Below are 16,703 nucleotides of genomic sequence, written 5' to 3'. Positions count from 1 at the left end.
TTTCATTCGTCATTACCTTCTCAATGGACTGGTACTTTTCCTTTAACTTGGGCACCTGGTAAAGTAAAATATCTTGGAATAATAATCCTGAAAGATCTTGCTCAGCTTCATAAGGTAAATATACAGCCTTTGTTGGATAAGACTAAATCTCGTCTTCTGTTGTGGCGTCATTTTCCAATTTCATTGATGGGACGTATTGCTTTCTGTAATATGACTATAATGCCTCAATGGTTGTATATTTATCAGATGCTCCCTCTTGTTTTTTATCAAAGAATTGAGATACAATTGAGTAAATTTATTCGGGGATTTCTTTGGCAAGGAGGTCAGCCTCGTCTTCCATTGAATATAGTGCCTTTATCGATAGACAAAGGTGGTCTTGGTTTACTACCTTTACGTCAATTTGTGGAGTCTTGTCATATGAGACATATACATGAATGGTTTCTTGCTACATCTTATTTTTCATGGACTCTAGTGGAACTTAGGGCTCCTTTTATCAAGCCGTGCTAGCGGGATTAACACGCGAGACAGTTCATCACTTGTTAACCACTGTGCTGGCCTAAAAACTACCATCTGCTCAAGGGAGGCAGTAGTGGCTAGCATGGCCTGTGGTTTAGCGCGCGGTATTACGCGTGTTAAACCACTAGCGCAGCTTGATAAAAGGAGCCCTTAGTTTTGGAAGTCTTATCATTTTAGTTATCTTTTACATTCCTCTAGATTAGAATCTGCTGTCCTAAGGAACCCTTATTACTTTTTGCTGGCCCCTTTAAGAAATTTGTGGTAAGTTGTCAATTAATTTTCAAATCACTCCCTTGTTACCCATAAGTGGTAATGGATCCTTTAAGCCTGGTATGTTATCAGCTGGTTTCAGAGCAGAGAAGAGGGGGACCATTACTTACCTGTATCAAATTCTTAGAGATGATGGTACTCTGCCAACTTACTCTCAGCTGCATTCTGACTATGGGTGGTTTCATTTGGACATTTTTTCATATCTACATTTAAGATATTATTTATCCTCACTGAACTCCAAATTTTTATGTTCAAAAATTTGAGACTCTATCAGAGGTATTTTGGTGGGAGGCTCAGTTGATAGTACCTTTAAAATATTTTAGACATTCATTGTTCGAATTTTCTCCTCTCATAGATTATGATAAAGTGGCCTGTGCTTGGAATGTTGAATTACAAATAAATTTGCAAGGTACTCATATTAAATGTTTTGTGCAGTTATTGCACATATTATTACCTGACATTTCTTATTTTGAGATGGGGTATAAATTTATTTGTCGCTTATATATGGCACCGTGGAGAGCTTATAGAGCAACTATCATATCTATGGATTCATGTCTGAAATGTAATCACCCCAAAGCGACATTATCCCATATGTTTTGGTAATACCCTTTGATTCGCAGTTTTTGGTCAGAGGTCTTTTCCAAAATAAGTAATATGTGGCAGGTAAAATGGCATTGTAATAGTTATAATCTATTTTGGATTTTTGGTATTCAACACCCAATACCTAAAGGCTATAAAGGTTTTTTGAAAAGTGATTCTTATGGGTTTAAAAGCTATTCTCTATTTATGGATAAGATCTTCAGGTCTGACTTATGGTCCATGGAGAGTTTATATGATACATCTTGTGTTCATGGAGGCTATGTCTTTTTCTGATTGGGATATGAAGCAGGGTAGATTATTTCTTATGATTTTGCAAACTTTTTAAAATACAATAACACCCACTGCTCAAAGTCGTATTTTATTAGGTGGACCTTAATTTTTCTTTATGCAGTCTTGGGAAGGGGAATGGGAGAGGGTAATTAGTGGGATAGGGTAATTAATTGAGTAGTCTTTCTTTTATTATAATTGTATCTGAAACATAATCCATTTCATTCTCTTGTATTTATATTCATCTGTTATTGTGTGTGTGTTTATATATATATATATAGTAGCTTTATAGCCCGTTACATTAACGGGTGCTAGAATATATGTGTGTGTGTCTGTCTTTATTTTTTTCTCTCTCTGTCTCCTGTCTCCTTAGCCGCTTTCTGTATTTCTGTCTTTCTTTGTTTTGGCTGTCCACCACCACCCCTTGCGTGCTCCCCCTGTCCATTCTCCCTTCCTTTTACCTCCCCTGTGTCCACCGCTACCTCTTCACTGCTCCCCTTATCCAGCAGCAGCCCTTCTCCCTTTGTTTTACCTCCCCCCTGTCCATCAGCACCTCTTCCTGCTCCCCCTGTCCAGCAGTAGGCCTCCCTTCCTTTTCCCCCCTGTCCATCAGCATCTCTTCCTGCTCCCCCTGTCCAGCAGGCCTCCCTTCCTTTTTTCCCCATCCATCAGCACCTCTTCCTGCTCCCCCTGTCCAGCAGTAGGCCTCCCTTCCTTCCCCCCCATCCATCAGCACCTCTTCCTGCTCCCTCTGTCCAGCAGTAGGCCTCCCTTCTTTTTCCCCCCTATCCATCAGCACCTCTTCCTGCTCCCCATGTCCAGCAGTAGGCCTCCCTTCCTTTTTTCCCCCGTCCATCAGCACCTCTTCCTGCTCCCCCTGTCTAGCAGTAGGCCTCCCTTCCTTTTTTTCCCCCTATCTATCAGCACCTCTTCCTGCTCCCACTGTGCAGCAGTAGGCCTCCCTTCCTTTTTTACCCCCCCCCTATCCATCAGCACCTCTTCCTGCTCCCCCTGTGCAGCAGTAGGCCTCCCTTCCTTTTTCCCCCCCCTGTCCATCTGCACCTCTTCCTGCTCTCCCTGTCCAGCAGTAGGCCTCCCTTCCTTTCCCCACCCCCCACCAGAGCAGAATCTCCCCTCTGTCTATCCCCCCAACAGTCCAGCATCTCCCTTCTCTCTATCTCTCATCAATCCATCATCTCACCTCTGTCTCCTCCTGTCAGCCACTGCCATTCGCCATGTGGTTGATCCACTGCCGACAGGCGGGATCCAGCTCCGGCGCATTGCTCGCGCACAGCAGTGGGAGCAGCGCCACCAGCAGCAGCGCCGCCAACGGGAGCCCTTCTCGAGGGGGTGGGACAGGCTGCTGAGGAGCTTCGGAGGCTGCTGAGATGGCAGAGACGGAGCGGCCGAGCTGAACTGGCATCCCCCCCCCCAGGTGCCAGCACCGCTCTCCCTCTCAGCGGGCAGGGCCGGAAAAAGAGGAGACTGTTGTGTGGTGACGTATAAGCACGCATGCGCACTCTTGTGGCCACATCGCGACGGATCAGGGAACACGGCTTTAGAGTGCGCATGCGCGCTTACCATTTTATTATTATAGATATTACTATATATATATAGTACAATATATTTTATTCAATAAAAATGATTTAAAGTAAACAAATTGGATTAAGTACAGTATGTGTCAATATGGTGAGGATTGTGTATGGCCAAAAGAGGTGGGAAAGCAGTGAAGGCTCCATCAGTCTAAATCATAGTGAGAGAGAAGCAGATATACCTGAACCCATCATGCTGGATCAGCCTTTTATACTGTATGTATATAGTAGAGGCAGCTGACTTGCTTAGCTAGCTTGGTTGCATCTCTTCCACTGCTGTTGCTCCCAGCACTCAAACTGTGTCACATCTGGTGCTCATTAAATGCTCTACCCTCTCACCCAGCCTGGGAATAAGAAAGAGATGTTTCTATCAAAAGGGCCTGGGATAGGCACATGGGATCTCTCAGAGGGAGAAAGAGATAATGGTTACTGCGGATGGGCAGACTAAATGGGCCATTTGCCATCGTGTTTCTATGATATTTGAAGAACTCAAAGGAAGAGACTCAGGAGTGTGCAGAGTAGGAAATGTTATGTGCAATGTGTGCTTGGCATAAATCTGGGCCCTGTTATCTGTGCCTTGCATACTGCTCATTAACGTCTACAGTACACTGTGATTCATGTTGTAGCTGAGAAAGAGAGGTATGTATAAATTTACATTTTCTCAGCAGCTTGCTGTGAGCCGAGCCCTGATGTTCTATATCTGAACATCTGGCATTAGTGGGTTTTCCATGGCACACCAATGCACTGTAGAATATTGGTAAATACTGGAATAGTTTATTTCTCAAGGTTAATCTAAAGTTTCTAAAGAAAATGTAGGCTTTTTAATCTCTGTATCAATAACAGCAATAATAACTTGCTGACTGGTCCTTGGTAGCTAGAGTTTATGATACTAGGGATTGGTGGGTCTGGATTTTTATGGCAATTTTGTATTTTGTTTGCTTTCATTTACAGTATATCTTACTGGTTTTATTTAATGCATGCATGTAGATTTATTACTACTTCAGATGCTCTTTACAGATTGGTTGGGGGGGGGGGTAGGAGAACCCCCCATATATACATTTCTGAAATAAAATAAAATATTTTCCTTCAGGTATAAACCTCGAGAGAAACTGAAAGTTTCATTTGGAACTCCAGAATTCCTAGCTCCAGAAGTTGTGAACTTTGATTTTGTCTCATTTACCACAGATATGTGGAGTTTGGGAGTGATTTCATATGTACTGTAAGTATGGAAAGATGATGTAGCTATTGCTATTGCTCTCATTACTGAGAAAAGACTATAATGATGCAGTCATTTATTTATAGGTATCTGCAAGGGATGTCCTTTCAGTGGCTCAGCTTGTAAGAAACAGCTGCAGCAAAGATGGTGGAATAGTAGTGTTTCCCATTAGAGAATGACACGGTGAAAAAATTGGTCCCCGTCTCACCATCCTCTGCACCGCCCCGTCACCGTCATTCCCTTCACCGCCCCGTCACCGCCACTGCCACCCCATTCACCGCCCCGTCACCGCCACTGCAACCCCATTCACCGCCCCGTCACCATCACCGCTGCATACATAAAAGCCTCAAACGGGTACGATTTTATATACTTTTCTAATATCTCCCCTATGTATCTGCCATTGCCCCCCCCTGTGTCCATATACCATCCCCATGGCATGTCCCCTTTTTGTCTCTGTCCCTATGCCCCATGCACATAATTTCCCCTCTTTCTGTTACCTTCCTGTGTCCAGATTTCCCCTATCTTCCTCTTCCATACCAGTGTGTCTTTTCTTTTCAACCCCATCTAGCTTTTTTCCCTCTTTCTTCCCCCCCCCCCCTGCTTCTAGCATCTGGCTCACCTGCCTGTCCTTTCCTTTCTTTCCTGCTGTGGGTTTTTCTTTCCGTTTTCATCACCTTGGCCCAGAATCCTTTTCCCTTTCACTCCCTCCTTACAGTCTGAGCCGGGAACACGGGTGATTGCACGGTCCTCGCAGCCCCCACCCGCCTGCCCAATCGATCCTAGTGTTTAGCCAGTTCTCTCCCTTCTCCTCACCTTATTTAGCAGGCTTTCTTTTTCAGCGACCTGCACGCTTTCCCAAAGAGCCGCACACGCGCGGCTGCTCAGTGTTCAATCTTCTGCTCTGCTGCAACTTCCTGTTTCCGGTTGCGTCAGAGCAGAAGATCGAAACTGAGCAGCAGCGGCTCTTTGATAGCGTGCGGGTCGCCGAAAAAGAAAATCTACAAACTAAGGTGAGGAGAAGGGAGAGAGCTGGCTAAACACTAGAATCGATTGGGCAGGCGGGTGTGAGCTGCGGGGACCGCGCGATCCTTCATGCCTCACTGCGGGGACAAGACCCATTCACCGCCCCGCGGGCGGTGAATGGCCTTGTCCCCGTCGCCACAGCGACTGCTAGTTTTCTTCCCCGTTTTCGGCGGTGACCCGCGGCTAAAATGCGGTGGCCGCGGGTAAACCGCCACCGTGTCATTCTCTATTTCCCATCTAGATGAAGCTGTAATCACTGTTCTGTCATGCTCAATTTATTCGTAGAATTGAATGGGCTATTAAATATAGGAAAATTAATAAAGCAGAATAGAATGCTCTCCATCCCCCTCCTGACATGTCTATTCTTTTTCTCTGATGCCAAATCTCACTATCTCTCACTTTTTGTCTAGCCTGAGTGGACTGTCTCCATTCTTGGGGGATAATGACACAGAGACACTGAACAACGTGTTAGCTGCTGTAACAGACTTTGATGAGGAACCCTTTGAAAATGTCTCAGAAGAAGCAAAAGATTTCATCATGAATCTGCTGATCAAAGAGAAAAGGTTCCAGTCATATGACTCATTAAGTCAATGTACTGATATCAAATAATCATAAGGGATTCACAAGGTGGGCTTCCTGTCCAGTAATCATCAGGAGTCTGTGGGAGGGGCAAGGATCTTTTGTCCAATAATCACCAGGAGTCTGTGCCAGTCTAATGCCTTAATGAGTGTTCTGCACGGCCATGAAGTGGATAGGGCTTTGATTTTCAGATCAGATTTATGCTCCCTGGACTGGGGCCTTAGATGCTTTGGGGCCCATATTCATAGGGAAGTCAACCATTTTTTTTAAATTGCAGATTTATCAATTTACATCAACCAAGTAAATGTACAAAACTAAGGAATAAAACAAGCTTATGTATACAACTTATATCACAGATAGTCAATAAAGAAATCCCATCAAGCCCACATTGTGGGGAAAGAAAAAGAGGAGTCAACCATTATCGAACACTTACATTAGGCAATCCCACTCCCATAGGATTTTATGTGTGGAATTCAGCTTTATGAAAATGGTGCACCTTGTGTGCATAAATAAATAAATGTTGTGCCATGCTTCACTAAGGTTACCATCTAGATCCAGATTTGCCCAACAGGGTTGATCCAGTCCTGGTTTTAGCCCTCTGCATCCAAGGACTTATAGTATTGCTTTTCTTAGAGAATGTGATAGGGAAATCATTACTATAAAATCTCTGCATGCAGTGGGTTAAACCTATAACTAGATCAATCTTGTTGGGCAAATCTTGATTCAGTTGGCAACCTTACTGGAGAAGGTACCTGTATGTGGTCTGAAAAACCACTTTGATTGTAACATGGAAAGTCAGTATATCACGAATCTTAGTAAACATAAATATACTATATACATAAATTATGAAGATAATTCTATAAGTGGGCACCTCTCTGTTTAGGCGTCTTGATGCCCCGGATGCCATTATACAAGTACAATATTAGTGAAACCTGATTTTGGGATGCCTAAAATCTAGGTGCTTACATTTATGCTAGTAGTAGTATAACTGAAGGTGTCCAAAATGTGTCAAGTGCACATGTAACTTTCATTATTCTGTATTTAAAAGCTATGCCATTTAGAAACATCCTTAAATAATAGCGCCAAGAGGCAACTATGGGCCTCTTCTATCAAACTGCGCTAGTAGTTGTAGCGGGGTAAGCTGCGCTGAATGGCTTGCACTGCTCCCGACACTCATAGAGTTCCTAGGAGCGTTGAGAGCAGCACAGGCCATTCAGTGTGGCTCTCTGCACTAAAAACTGCTAGCACAGTTTGATAGAAGAGGCTCTTATGTGTAAGTAATGTGTAAGTAGGAGTGATACAATCACTACTAGATATAGTAGGATAGAGTGCAAGTAAAAAATATATTATACATTCTAGATGTTTATTATTTATTCACATCTCATAATGAGTTAATCTCCTTATATATATATATATATACACACACATACAGTATGTATGTATTTATTATTTATTTAAAAATTTATATACCGTATATAACTATGCGGTTTACACATTACATACATATTATCCTGTGCTCCCTACAAACACTATAAATTTAACACAGGCAGATAAACTGGACAGACACATTTTTAACATCCCTCCCCACGACAGATCACAGAATTCCAAGACAGCATAAACAGGCATTATCAGGTCAAATTTCAACAATAGAAATACAGGAAGACATTGAATGTTAAATTCATATCAGAAAATTCTTGAGAAATATATCCTAAAATTCGAAAGGCATTAATATAGGAAGGCATTAACAAATAGTTGTGTTTTCCATATATACCATACCATATATATATACACACACACACCATAAGAGCATGTAGCTATATTAAAAGCAAAGAGTTTATTTACAAGAAATAGCATTCTTTGAAAACTCACACTTGTACAAACACACACTTTACCCTATTGGCAATCTGTCACCCACATACAATTACAAAGTTTGACCATACAACCTGCAAGTATTGACAGTGTCTCTTAAGGATGACTGAAGAAGCAGGGTTTTGTTATCTTGAAGGCAATGTTGAGGCAGGAAGGCTCAAGTGTTCACTGAGTTGATAGAAGATCAGATGAAAGTTAGATATGCCTCAATGGGGAATGGTCAAGTTAAGGTTCCTTCCAGCTAAAGATGCCCATCTTTTATACTATTCTTTTATCAATAATGTCTGATGTTCTGATTATATTTCAGTAGGTGATTGCCTGGAGAAACCATAGGAATGTGGTTTCCAAGATGCATTTCTTGGAATTCAGGGCTATGAACAGTCTAGTGACATTATTTCTGGGGGTTTCCCCAGAACTCGGGTTCCAATGAGTTGGTTGTTTAACAGGCACACAAACATGTTCAGGTATGCAACAATCTTTATTCAGAGCAAGCATGCCTCTGCAAAATATTTAGACATGGTAATGGTTTCTAGATTGTAAAGCCAAACACTGCAGATTTATTGATTTCTTTCAAGTATCCCACAGGGGTAACCCAGTCAAATTCTGTGATATGATGTCAGGAGCCTTGCACCTCTACACATAAATGAGTGCCCTGTTATAGAATTGCCTTCTATATGTATAAGTAAACATATATCAGTCAGAAAAGAGAGGCAAGGTCAAACAAATGTTAAGGTAAAAGAAAGGTTAAGGCCAAAAATAAAACTAAATTTAATAAAGTGCCTTTAAATAAATTAAAATATATAAAATCCAACGTGATGATGTTTCAACAACACCCCTGCTTCAGGGGTACATAAAATGTCAGTGAAATCTTCCAGTGCTACTTATTTGCTAATTACAAACAAATCAAGCAATGCTAGATCTTCCAAACCTGACTATTCTTAACTACTGAAATTTGCTACTCTTAGAGAATACTTTAATGGAATGATTAACCTAATACAGCATGTAGAACAGATCACATTGTGTCCTCTGATTCAAGTAGTTCTTATGTACTCTTGTGGAAACCACTTATACCTGTTGTGAGTTATTGTGAAACTACTCTATACACCAGTCTGCTCTAGAGATTCACAGAGGGAAAAGTCTATCTGGGATAAAGGGTATCATGGTTTGTGGCTTCTGGGTTAGGACTGTTATTTAAGTCAGTAATTACTAGAGATTTCTTAGGGAGGATGGTCTCCTATTTGGTTAATGCCAGGAGACCATAGGACAGATTTCTCCCTGATAATCACTAGGGGCTCCTTTTACTAAGGTGCGCTAGCGTATTTAGCGCACGCACAAAATTACTGCACGCTAAACTGTGCGATATGCTTCTAGAATAACGCCAGCTCAATGCTGGCATTAAGGTCTAGCGTGCGTGGCAATTTAGCGCGCGCTACACCGTGTGTTAAGCCTAACGTACCTTCGTAAAAGGAGACCTAGGTTTCCATTGGAAGGACGAGATCCTGAGCAAGAATCACTAGGGGTATATGTGATAAATCTGTCTGCAATTAGTTAGGTACAGAGGGGCCCCTCAACTGATTTTCCTGACAAGTATTGGAGAAAGTAACAGGAAACCCTTTCCCCCTTTTCTCTTGCTATGGTGGCAGTGGACGTATGAGTGCTGCACAGTGTCTACATCATCCATGGTTGAACAACTTTGCAGAGAAAGCCAAGCGCTGCAACCGGCTCCTGAAGTCACAAATTGAGCTGAGGAAGTACATGACACGCAGACGCTGGAAGGTAAGCGAATGGCGGTATGTTGTAGTACTACCCTATGTTTATGTGTATTGTAAATTTAAAATACTACTCAAGCTTCAGCAAATCACAGCATTGTACAATACAAAAAATAAACTTATTAAGAAAAGGAACTCTAGTAAAAAATAGGACAGGCTTAACCCATTCATACAGATAAAACCAAAAACAATCCAGAACAGTCCTTACACCAGGAGTTCTCAACCCACTCCTCAAGACATACTCAGCCAGTCAGGTTTTCAAGATATCCACAATGAATATGGAGGATATAAAATTGCATAAATGAAGGTAATGCATGTAGATTTCTGTCATGTATATTTATTGGATATCCTGAAAACCTGGGTGTGTCCTGAAGACTGGGTTAAGAACCCTGCCCTACAAAATTACCCCATGATAAGTAATATCCAGCATAATTAACCCACATTAAAGATAATGCCCTGCCTAACAGTCTCTAATATCCTGAACTGACTTCTCCTTTCCCTACCCAGGATCACTTCTTTCCCCCTTATAGATTTCCATTTAAAGAACACAGCACCTTCTACTGGAAGAGGTTGTGAGCTCTTGTACACCCACAATGCTTCTGCTTTATTCCCAGATACAGGCAGAAGGCACTCCTCTTGTATACAATGTTGCAAAAAAGAACTAGAGGGACGAACACAGAAGAATTGATCAATTAATTTATTTAAAACATCCATGATAATTCTACAATTCATAAAATGAAACCTTTTAATGGAAATAAAGTCCAATTGCTCAGCTCACAAAATAAAACCTAGCATATCCACATTTCAGCTGAAGCCTGACTAAGGGGTACATAAAGAAAAATATATCTATAAAACAAGAAAAATATATTGACACATACAAGCAAAATGTGTGAGCTGTGTAATTTTTGAACTGATACAGTTAATTTGTTTTTTTGTTTTTTCCAAAAAATATTTATTGAAAAGTTTTGAGTTTGAAATACAAAATAGCATACACACCAGTAAACAAAACTCCAAACCATTCAGAAGACACGGAACCCATCAAGAATAAACATCCTAGTTACTAACATCAATCACCTAGCCTATGAAGATGCCGCAAACCAATTGAAATCCCTTACACAATGTGCACCCCAAAACCCAGAGCCCTTCAGAATTAACAACCCCCCAAACCTCCCTGCCCTCTTACGAACCCAACTCGTCACCACCCTAGAACCAAGCCCAACCCCCATCCCCAAAGTAGCTCCCCCCTCCCCTTCCCCCTATCATGTCTCAAACTCAGAATGGAGTGAAGAGGCCTGCCAAGCCACATAACTATTCCATATCTTCTGGTAGGGTCCCATAAGCATGCGACACATCGCTGTAAATTTGCACATAAGATGGACAAAATCCAAGCAATCGAGTAAGTGCCCCTGCTCCAGGATTTTAGCTGTACGCCAGAAGCTGGCTAAAGCGGTTAATTTTGTAGGGCAGGGTTCTTAATGTAACCACAAATAGGTCAAACTGGTGCTTCTGAGGTGTAAACCAAGGCATAGGCCCGTTAAGCAAACAACCCTCCATGAGAACAGGATAATGTTTCCCCAAAATTTGGACAATAGTCCTTAACCCTAGGGCAGGCCCACCAAATATGCTGAAAAGATCCCAATTGCCCAAAGCCCTTCCAACATCTGTCAGTAAATTGAGCCCCCAAAAGAGAGAGTTTCTCAGACGTCATATACCAGCGGTAATACATTTTGAAACCATTTTCCATAAAAAAAAGCAGAAAGAGGCAGAGAGAAAAGACACCTATAACACCTACCCCATTCCTTCTCTGCCATTGATATCCCCACCTCCATCTCCTATGTATGCCGATACCTATCCTCTGGTGCCTCCCTGAGTAATAATGCCCGATTTAAGCAAGAAATACCCCCTCCCCCTGCCTATGCCCTTTCAAAACGTTAATTGCAACCTGATTTCCCCCAAGACCAAATCCTAGTGGGTCTTTCTATTCAAAAAAATCCTCAATAGTGCATAAGATAATGCATCAGAGTGCAAGAGCCCATATTCTTCTTGTAAATGAGTAAAGGAAACAATTTCTCCCTCCCGTCATACTTGCCCAACCGTGCACAACCCCGCTCTTACCCATCAAAACCAAATGGGATCATCCCCTGAGGGGGAAAGCCATCAAAAAGACTGATAGGAGTCAGTGCAAAATATCTGTGCTGTGGGAACATCTACCTGCACAATTGGTACCAGGTATTAATAATCACTCTCAAAGAGGGATTACTCACCATCAGAAAGGATTGCAAGTAGATACAGGGTCCCAAGGTAATCTAAGGACGATCCTCATACCCAATCCAATCAGCCACTTTCTATAATAATACCTCTTGATGATAAAGAAGAAAATTGGGAACTCCCATCCCACCCTTCTGTTTGGTCTGAAATAATAGAGCTTTCCGCACCCTAGGGGGGTTTACGCTGCCATATGTTTGTTTTATTTATTTATTTAAAATTATTTATAACCCGCCTATCTACAAATCTAGGCGGGGAACAATACACACATACAAAATCAGTCGAAATTACAAACAATAAAATGCAGTAAAAACAAAAAATAAAATGCAATAAAAACAAAAAAAGAACCTACTCATCTATATGCTGTCACATAACATAAACCCCAAAACACAATTCAATAAGAGTCCCTCTGTCTGAAGAGGAAAAAAAACTTCATATAAGCAAAAACCTTTTGATTCAAGCTGCAAAAAAACACCATCGGGATTGCAATTGGCAGAGCCATGGAAAAAAAAAAAAGAGCTTTGGTAATAACACCATTTTTATAGCTGTGATATGGCCTAAACACCCCTATCATACCTCCCCATCTATCCAATTCCTGAAATAAACGATGTTGCAGGGCAGGGTAGTTAGTCAAATATAATGTTGCAGGGCTCAATGTTAACTGAACACCCAAATACTTTAGGGATGTTCGTGCCCAACGAAAGGCAAATTGTGATTGAAGTTGCTGGACCTGCGGGAACGGGAGGTTGAGATAAGAATCTCCGACTTGGTCCATATTAACACGAAAATCGTAAACTTGGCCATAAGCAAAAAGTAAAATCTTATGAGAGTGAGCTCGCACCTCCAGTCCCTGTATATTCCCCTGTTGTCTGATCAGACACACTAACAGTTCCATTGCTATGGCAAACAGCAACGGCGATAGGGGACAACCCTGCCAAGTTCCACGACACAATTCAACCGGGTCTGTTAAACATAGAAACATATGGCCCATCTAGTCTGCCCATCTGCAGTAACGATTATCTCTTTCTCTCTCCGAGAGATCCCACGTGCCTATTCCAGGCCCTTTTGAATTCAGACACAGTCTGTCTCCACCACCTTTTCTGGGAGACTGTTCCATGCATCTACCACCCTTTCTGTAAAAAAGTATTTCCTTAGATTACTCCGGAGCCTATCACCTCTTAACTTCATCCTATGCCCTCTCATTGAAGAGTTTCCTTTCAAATTAACCCATTAATCTTAATCTTAATCTTAATCAATTTTTTTGAGTGCCTTCTAGTTTTTGCTGCCCCTGCTAGTCTGAAGAATCTGTCCCTCTCTACCTTCACTATACCCTTCATGATCTTATGAGTTTCTATCATATCCCCTCTAAGTCTCCGCTATAAGATCCACAATCAATGCTATTCTTATCTGGTTTGAGCAGCAAAGTTACCACCACCAACCTCCAGGATTCTGACAATAACATCTCATCATCTAACGCATTAAATACTCGCACCAAAAAAAGGAGGTACTATACCCTGAAACTGCATATAAAAAGAATTTGTAAAGCCATCAAGCCCTGGAGAAGACCCTTCCAGCAGAACTTCAATTGCCTCCCGAATTTCCTCCAAGGTAATGGGAAGCGACAGTTGGGACACCTCGCCTACTGCTAAAGACGGCATAGGAACCCGGTCAAGAAACCCCTTAATCTTTCCCGCCCCCAGATCCCCACCTTTACTATAAAGCGATTGGTAATAATCTCTAAACTCCTGCCCAATGTCCATAAACCGGGTAACAAGGTTTCCCTTTCCATTTATAATGGTATAAAATTTCTAAAGGCTTTTTTTTGAGCTTATGGGCCAGCAGACGACTCGGCTTATTGCCATATTCAAAATAAGCTTGCTTAACTGTCTGCAATGCCTGCTGTTTCTCTTCTAGTTTCAAAGATTTAAGCTGTATCCTAAGCACCTGTAGCTGTTTTCGCTCCTGCAAGGACAATTCCATGCTCCTCTCCTTCATCTCAAGTCTATGTATTGCCCCCCTTATGGACCCCTTTTCTCGTTCCTTAAGGCGTTTTGCCTGTGCTGCCATCCCAATCACATGTCCCCCCTTCCCACAGGAGCACCGGCTTAATCCCCTTAATATCATTAAATTCCAAATATTCCACCATGACTTTACTTAAGAGTTCCACGTTCGCAGCTTCCAAGAGGAGCCCGTCATTAAATTTCCAAGGTGGCCTCGGTCGCACTTCCCCCTCCCCAGCCCCGCCCCTCCAAAATCAAAACTACAGGAAAGTGTACTAGTCACTATTCGGCACTTCTGCAATCATAGCAGCAACCCTTCTTCTCCCACCACAAATCTATCTGGGAGGAAGAATCATGCACTGGGGAAAAGTATGTATAGTCCTTTTCCATCAGATGAGCCTTTCTCCAGAGATCACACAGATCCCAGTGAGACAAGGATTTCAGTCCCTTCCACTCTGACTTTCCATACTGAATTCCTGGTTTGGAGTTATTCACTAAGACTTAATTGCCTTAAGTACCTGATTGTAAATGCTTAAGTACCTGATTGTAAAACCGCTTAGAAAGCCTTGATAGGCGGTATATAAAAATCCTAATAAACTTAAACTAAACTTAAACTTAAGGCAGTGGTTCCCAACCTTGTCCTGGAGGACCACCAGACCAATCGAGTTTTCAGGCTAGCCATAATGAATATGTATGAGAGAGATTTATATATAATGGAAATGAGAGGCATGCAAATCTGCTCCATGCAAATTCATTAGGGCTATCCTGAAAATCCGATTGGCCTGGTGGTCCTCCAGGACAGGGTTGGGAACCACTTCACTACGGGGCCAAGGTAAATTGAAGTCCCCTCCCAGCACAACAGTACCCTCAACACAACTCTGGATATGAGTCTCCAGCTGGCGAAAAAAGGAACCCTGGTGTTCATTCAGAGCGTAGTCATTGACTAACATTTACCATTCCCCATCAAGTTGTATAACCAGGATCAAATAATGCCCCTCCACATCACCAATCACTCGCTTGCACTCGGTGTATCGCACTCGCAATCAATATGCCTACCCCTTTAGTTTTCTTATGTTCTGTATTGGAAGCTAAATACACATCCGAAAATTGAGGATGGCGTAATAAATGCTTATGTCGAGGTTTAAGGTGCGTTTTTTGTAAAAAGAGGACTTGTGCTTTCAAACAACGGGCTAACTAAAATAGGAGCTGCCGCTTAGTAGCCACATTTAAGCCTCTCATATTAATCGTGAGGAGTCTAAGCTCAGGCAAAGGAGCCATCACTTTCTGTATAGCACACCGCTACCCTGGATGCAGGGGATCCCACACAGGCTCCCAGATCAGACCCTCCAGGCATTCAAAAATCATTTGTATAGCTTTCCCCCTCCCCACCTCTCCCCTCCCCCATACCCAGGCCCATCCAGAGCTTTCTGGAAGACATCAGCCCTTAGAGGAAGAAGGAGTGATGTTGGCAGGAGACAGAGCTTCGACTCTCATGTCTCTCTCCTGCCTCATGGACCCGTTGGGGCAGCTCTCAGGTGGCATGGAGCTGCCCTGAAGAGCAGTTGCATCTCTCAGTTCCGTCACACCTTTAAAAGAGAGGAGCATCCAGTACTTGTGATGTCATTGTGGGTGGGGCGTGATGTCACACAACCAGCTACCAGAGTAGTTCACCCAGGTGGTGATGATGCAAGTAGTGAGGACAGGTCAAGTGTTGACAGGAAAGAATAGTTGTCTATATCAGTCCAGTTGGCACTGAAGGATTGACTGCTTGAAGCAGGTTTGAGAAACAGATGTTTACAGTTGTAAATTCAGACCAGGCCTGGGAAATCAAAGCCTTACAAACAATTAAAAAATAAATGACTGTGTGAATTTTTCTGGAGGTTTGATGCAGAGGGGCTTGATAGTAGATTTTAGTTTCATAGAATTGAATCTTAAAATAGTAATGTAGTTACAATAAATCTCAACTCACAAATAGCAGTTATGCATTGTATAGTTTCTGGTTAGAAACATAGAAACATAGAAATTGACGGCATATAAGGGCCACGGCCCATCCAGTCTGCCCACCCTACTGACCCTCCCCTGCCTTTACTTTGCGAATAGATCCCACGTGTCGATCCCATTTGGCCTTAAAATCAGGCACGCTGCTGGCCTCAATCACCTGAAGTGGAAGACTATTCCAGCGATCAACCACCCTTTCGGTGAAAAAGAATTTCCTGGTGTCACCACGCAGTTTCCCGCCTCTGATTTTCCACGGATGTCCTCTTGTTGCCGTGGGACCCTTGAAAAAGAAGATATCCTCCTCTGCATCGATGCGGCCCGTGAGATACTTGAACGTCTCGATCATGTCTCCCCTCTCTCTGCGCTCCTCGAGCGAGTATAGGTGTAATTTATCTAACCATTCTTCGTACGGGAGATCCTTCAGTCCCGAGACCATCCGGGTGGCCATTCTCTGGACCGACTCCAGCCTCAGCACATCCTTACGGTAATGCGGCCTCCAGAATTGTACACAGTATTCCAGGTGGGGTCTCACCATGGATCTATACAGAGGCATAATGACTGTATAGATCCATGATGAGACCCCACCTGGAATACTGTGGTTCTGATATCTTTCGATTCTCGAGTTGATGCAGACTGCTGTAGGCTTTTCTTTTGTTGTTTAGGAGGAGGGTGAAATGTAAATATAGATCCAGCTGAAACTAAAGGACATGAGCATTGTTGGTAATATGAAGAGAAGATG

General features: G+C 42.5%; 1 protein-coding gene across 5 annotated transcripts in view; it reads left to right on the top strand.

Annotated features, from left to right (window-relative positions):
* Positions 1–16,703, top strand: part of MYLK2 (myosin light chain kinase 2) — a 275,761-nt gene that overhangs the window by 240,820 nt on the left and 18,238 nt on the right. For all 5 annotated transcript variants that reach the window (XM_033963945.1, XM_033963947.1, XM_033963942.1 and 2 more), the window contains 3 exons: positions 4,336–4,464; positions 5,895–6,047; positions 9,576–9,708. In XM_033963945.1, the coding sequence (XP_033819836.1) occupies positions 4,336–4,464; positions 5,895–6,047; positions 9,576–9,708 (415 nt within the window). The remainder of the gene's footprint in view (positions 1–4,335; positions 4,465–5,894; positions 6,048–9,575; positions 9,709–16,703) is intronic.

Source organism: Geotrypetes seraphini, chromosome 11, assembly GCF_902459505.1.
Source record: "Geotrypetes seraphini chromosome 11, aGeoSer1.1, whole genome shotgun sequence".
In the NCBI taxonomy this organism is placed as follows: Eukaryota; Metazoa; Chordata; class Amphibia; order Gymnophiona; family Dermophiidae; genus Geotrypetes; species Geotrypetes seraphini.
The sequence above is the reverse complement of the archived record's forward strand: the minus strand, read 5'-3'. Positions and strand labels throughout refer to the sequence as shown.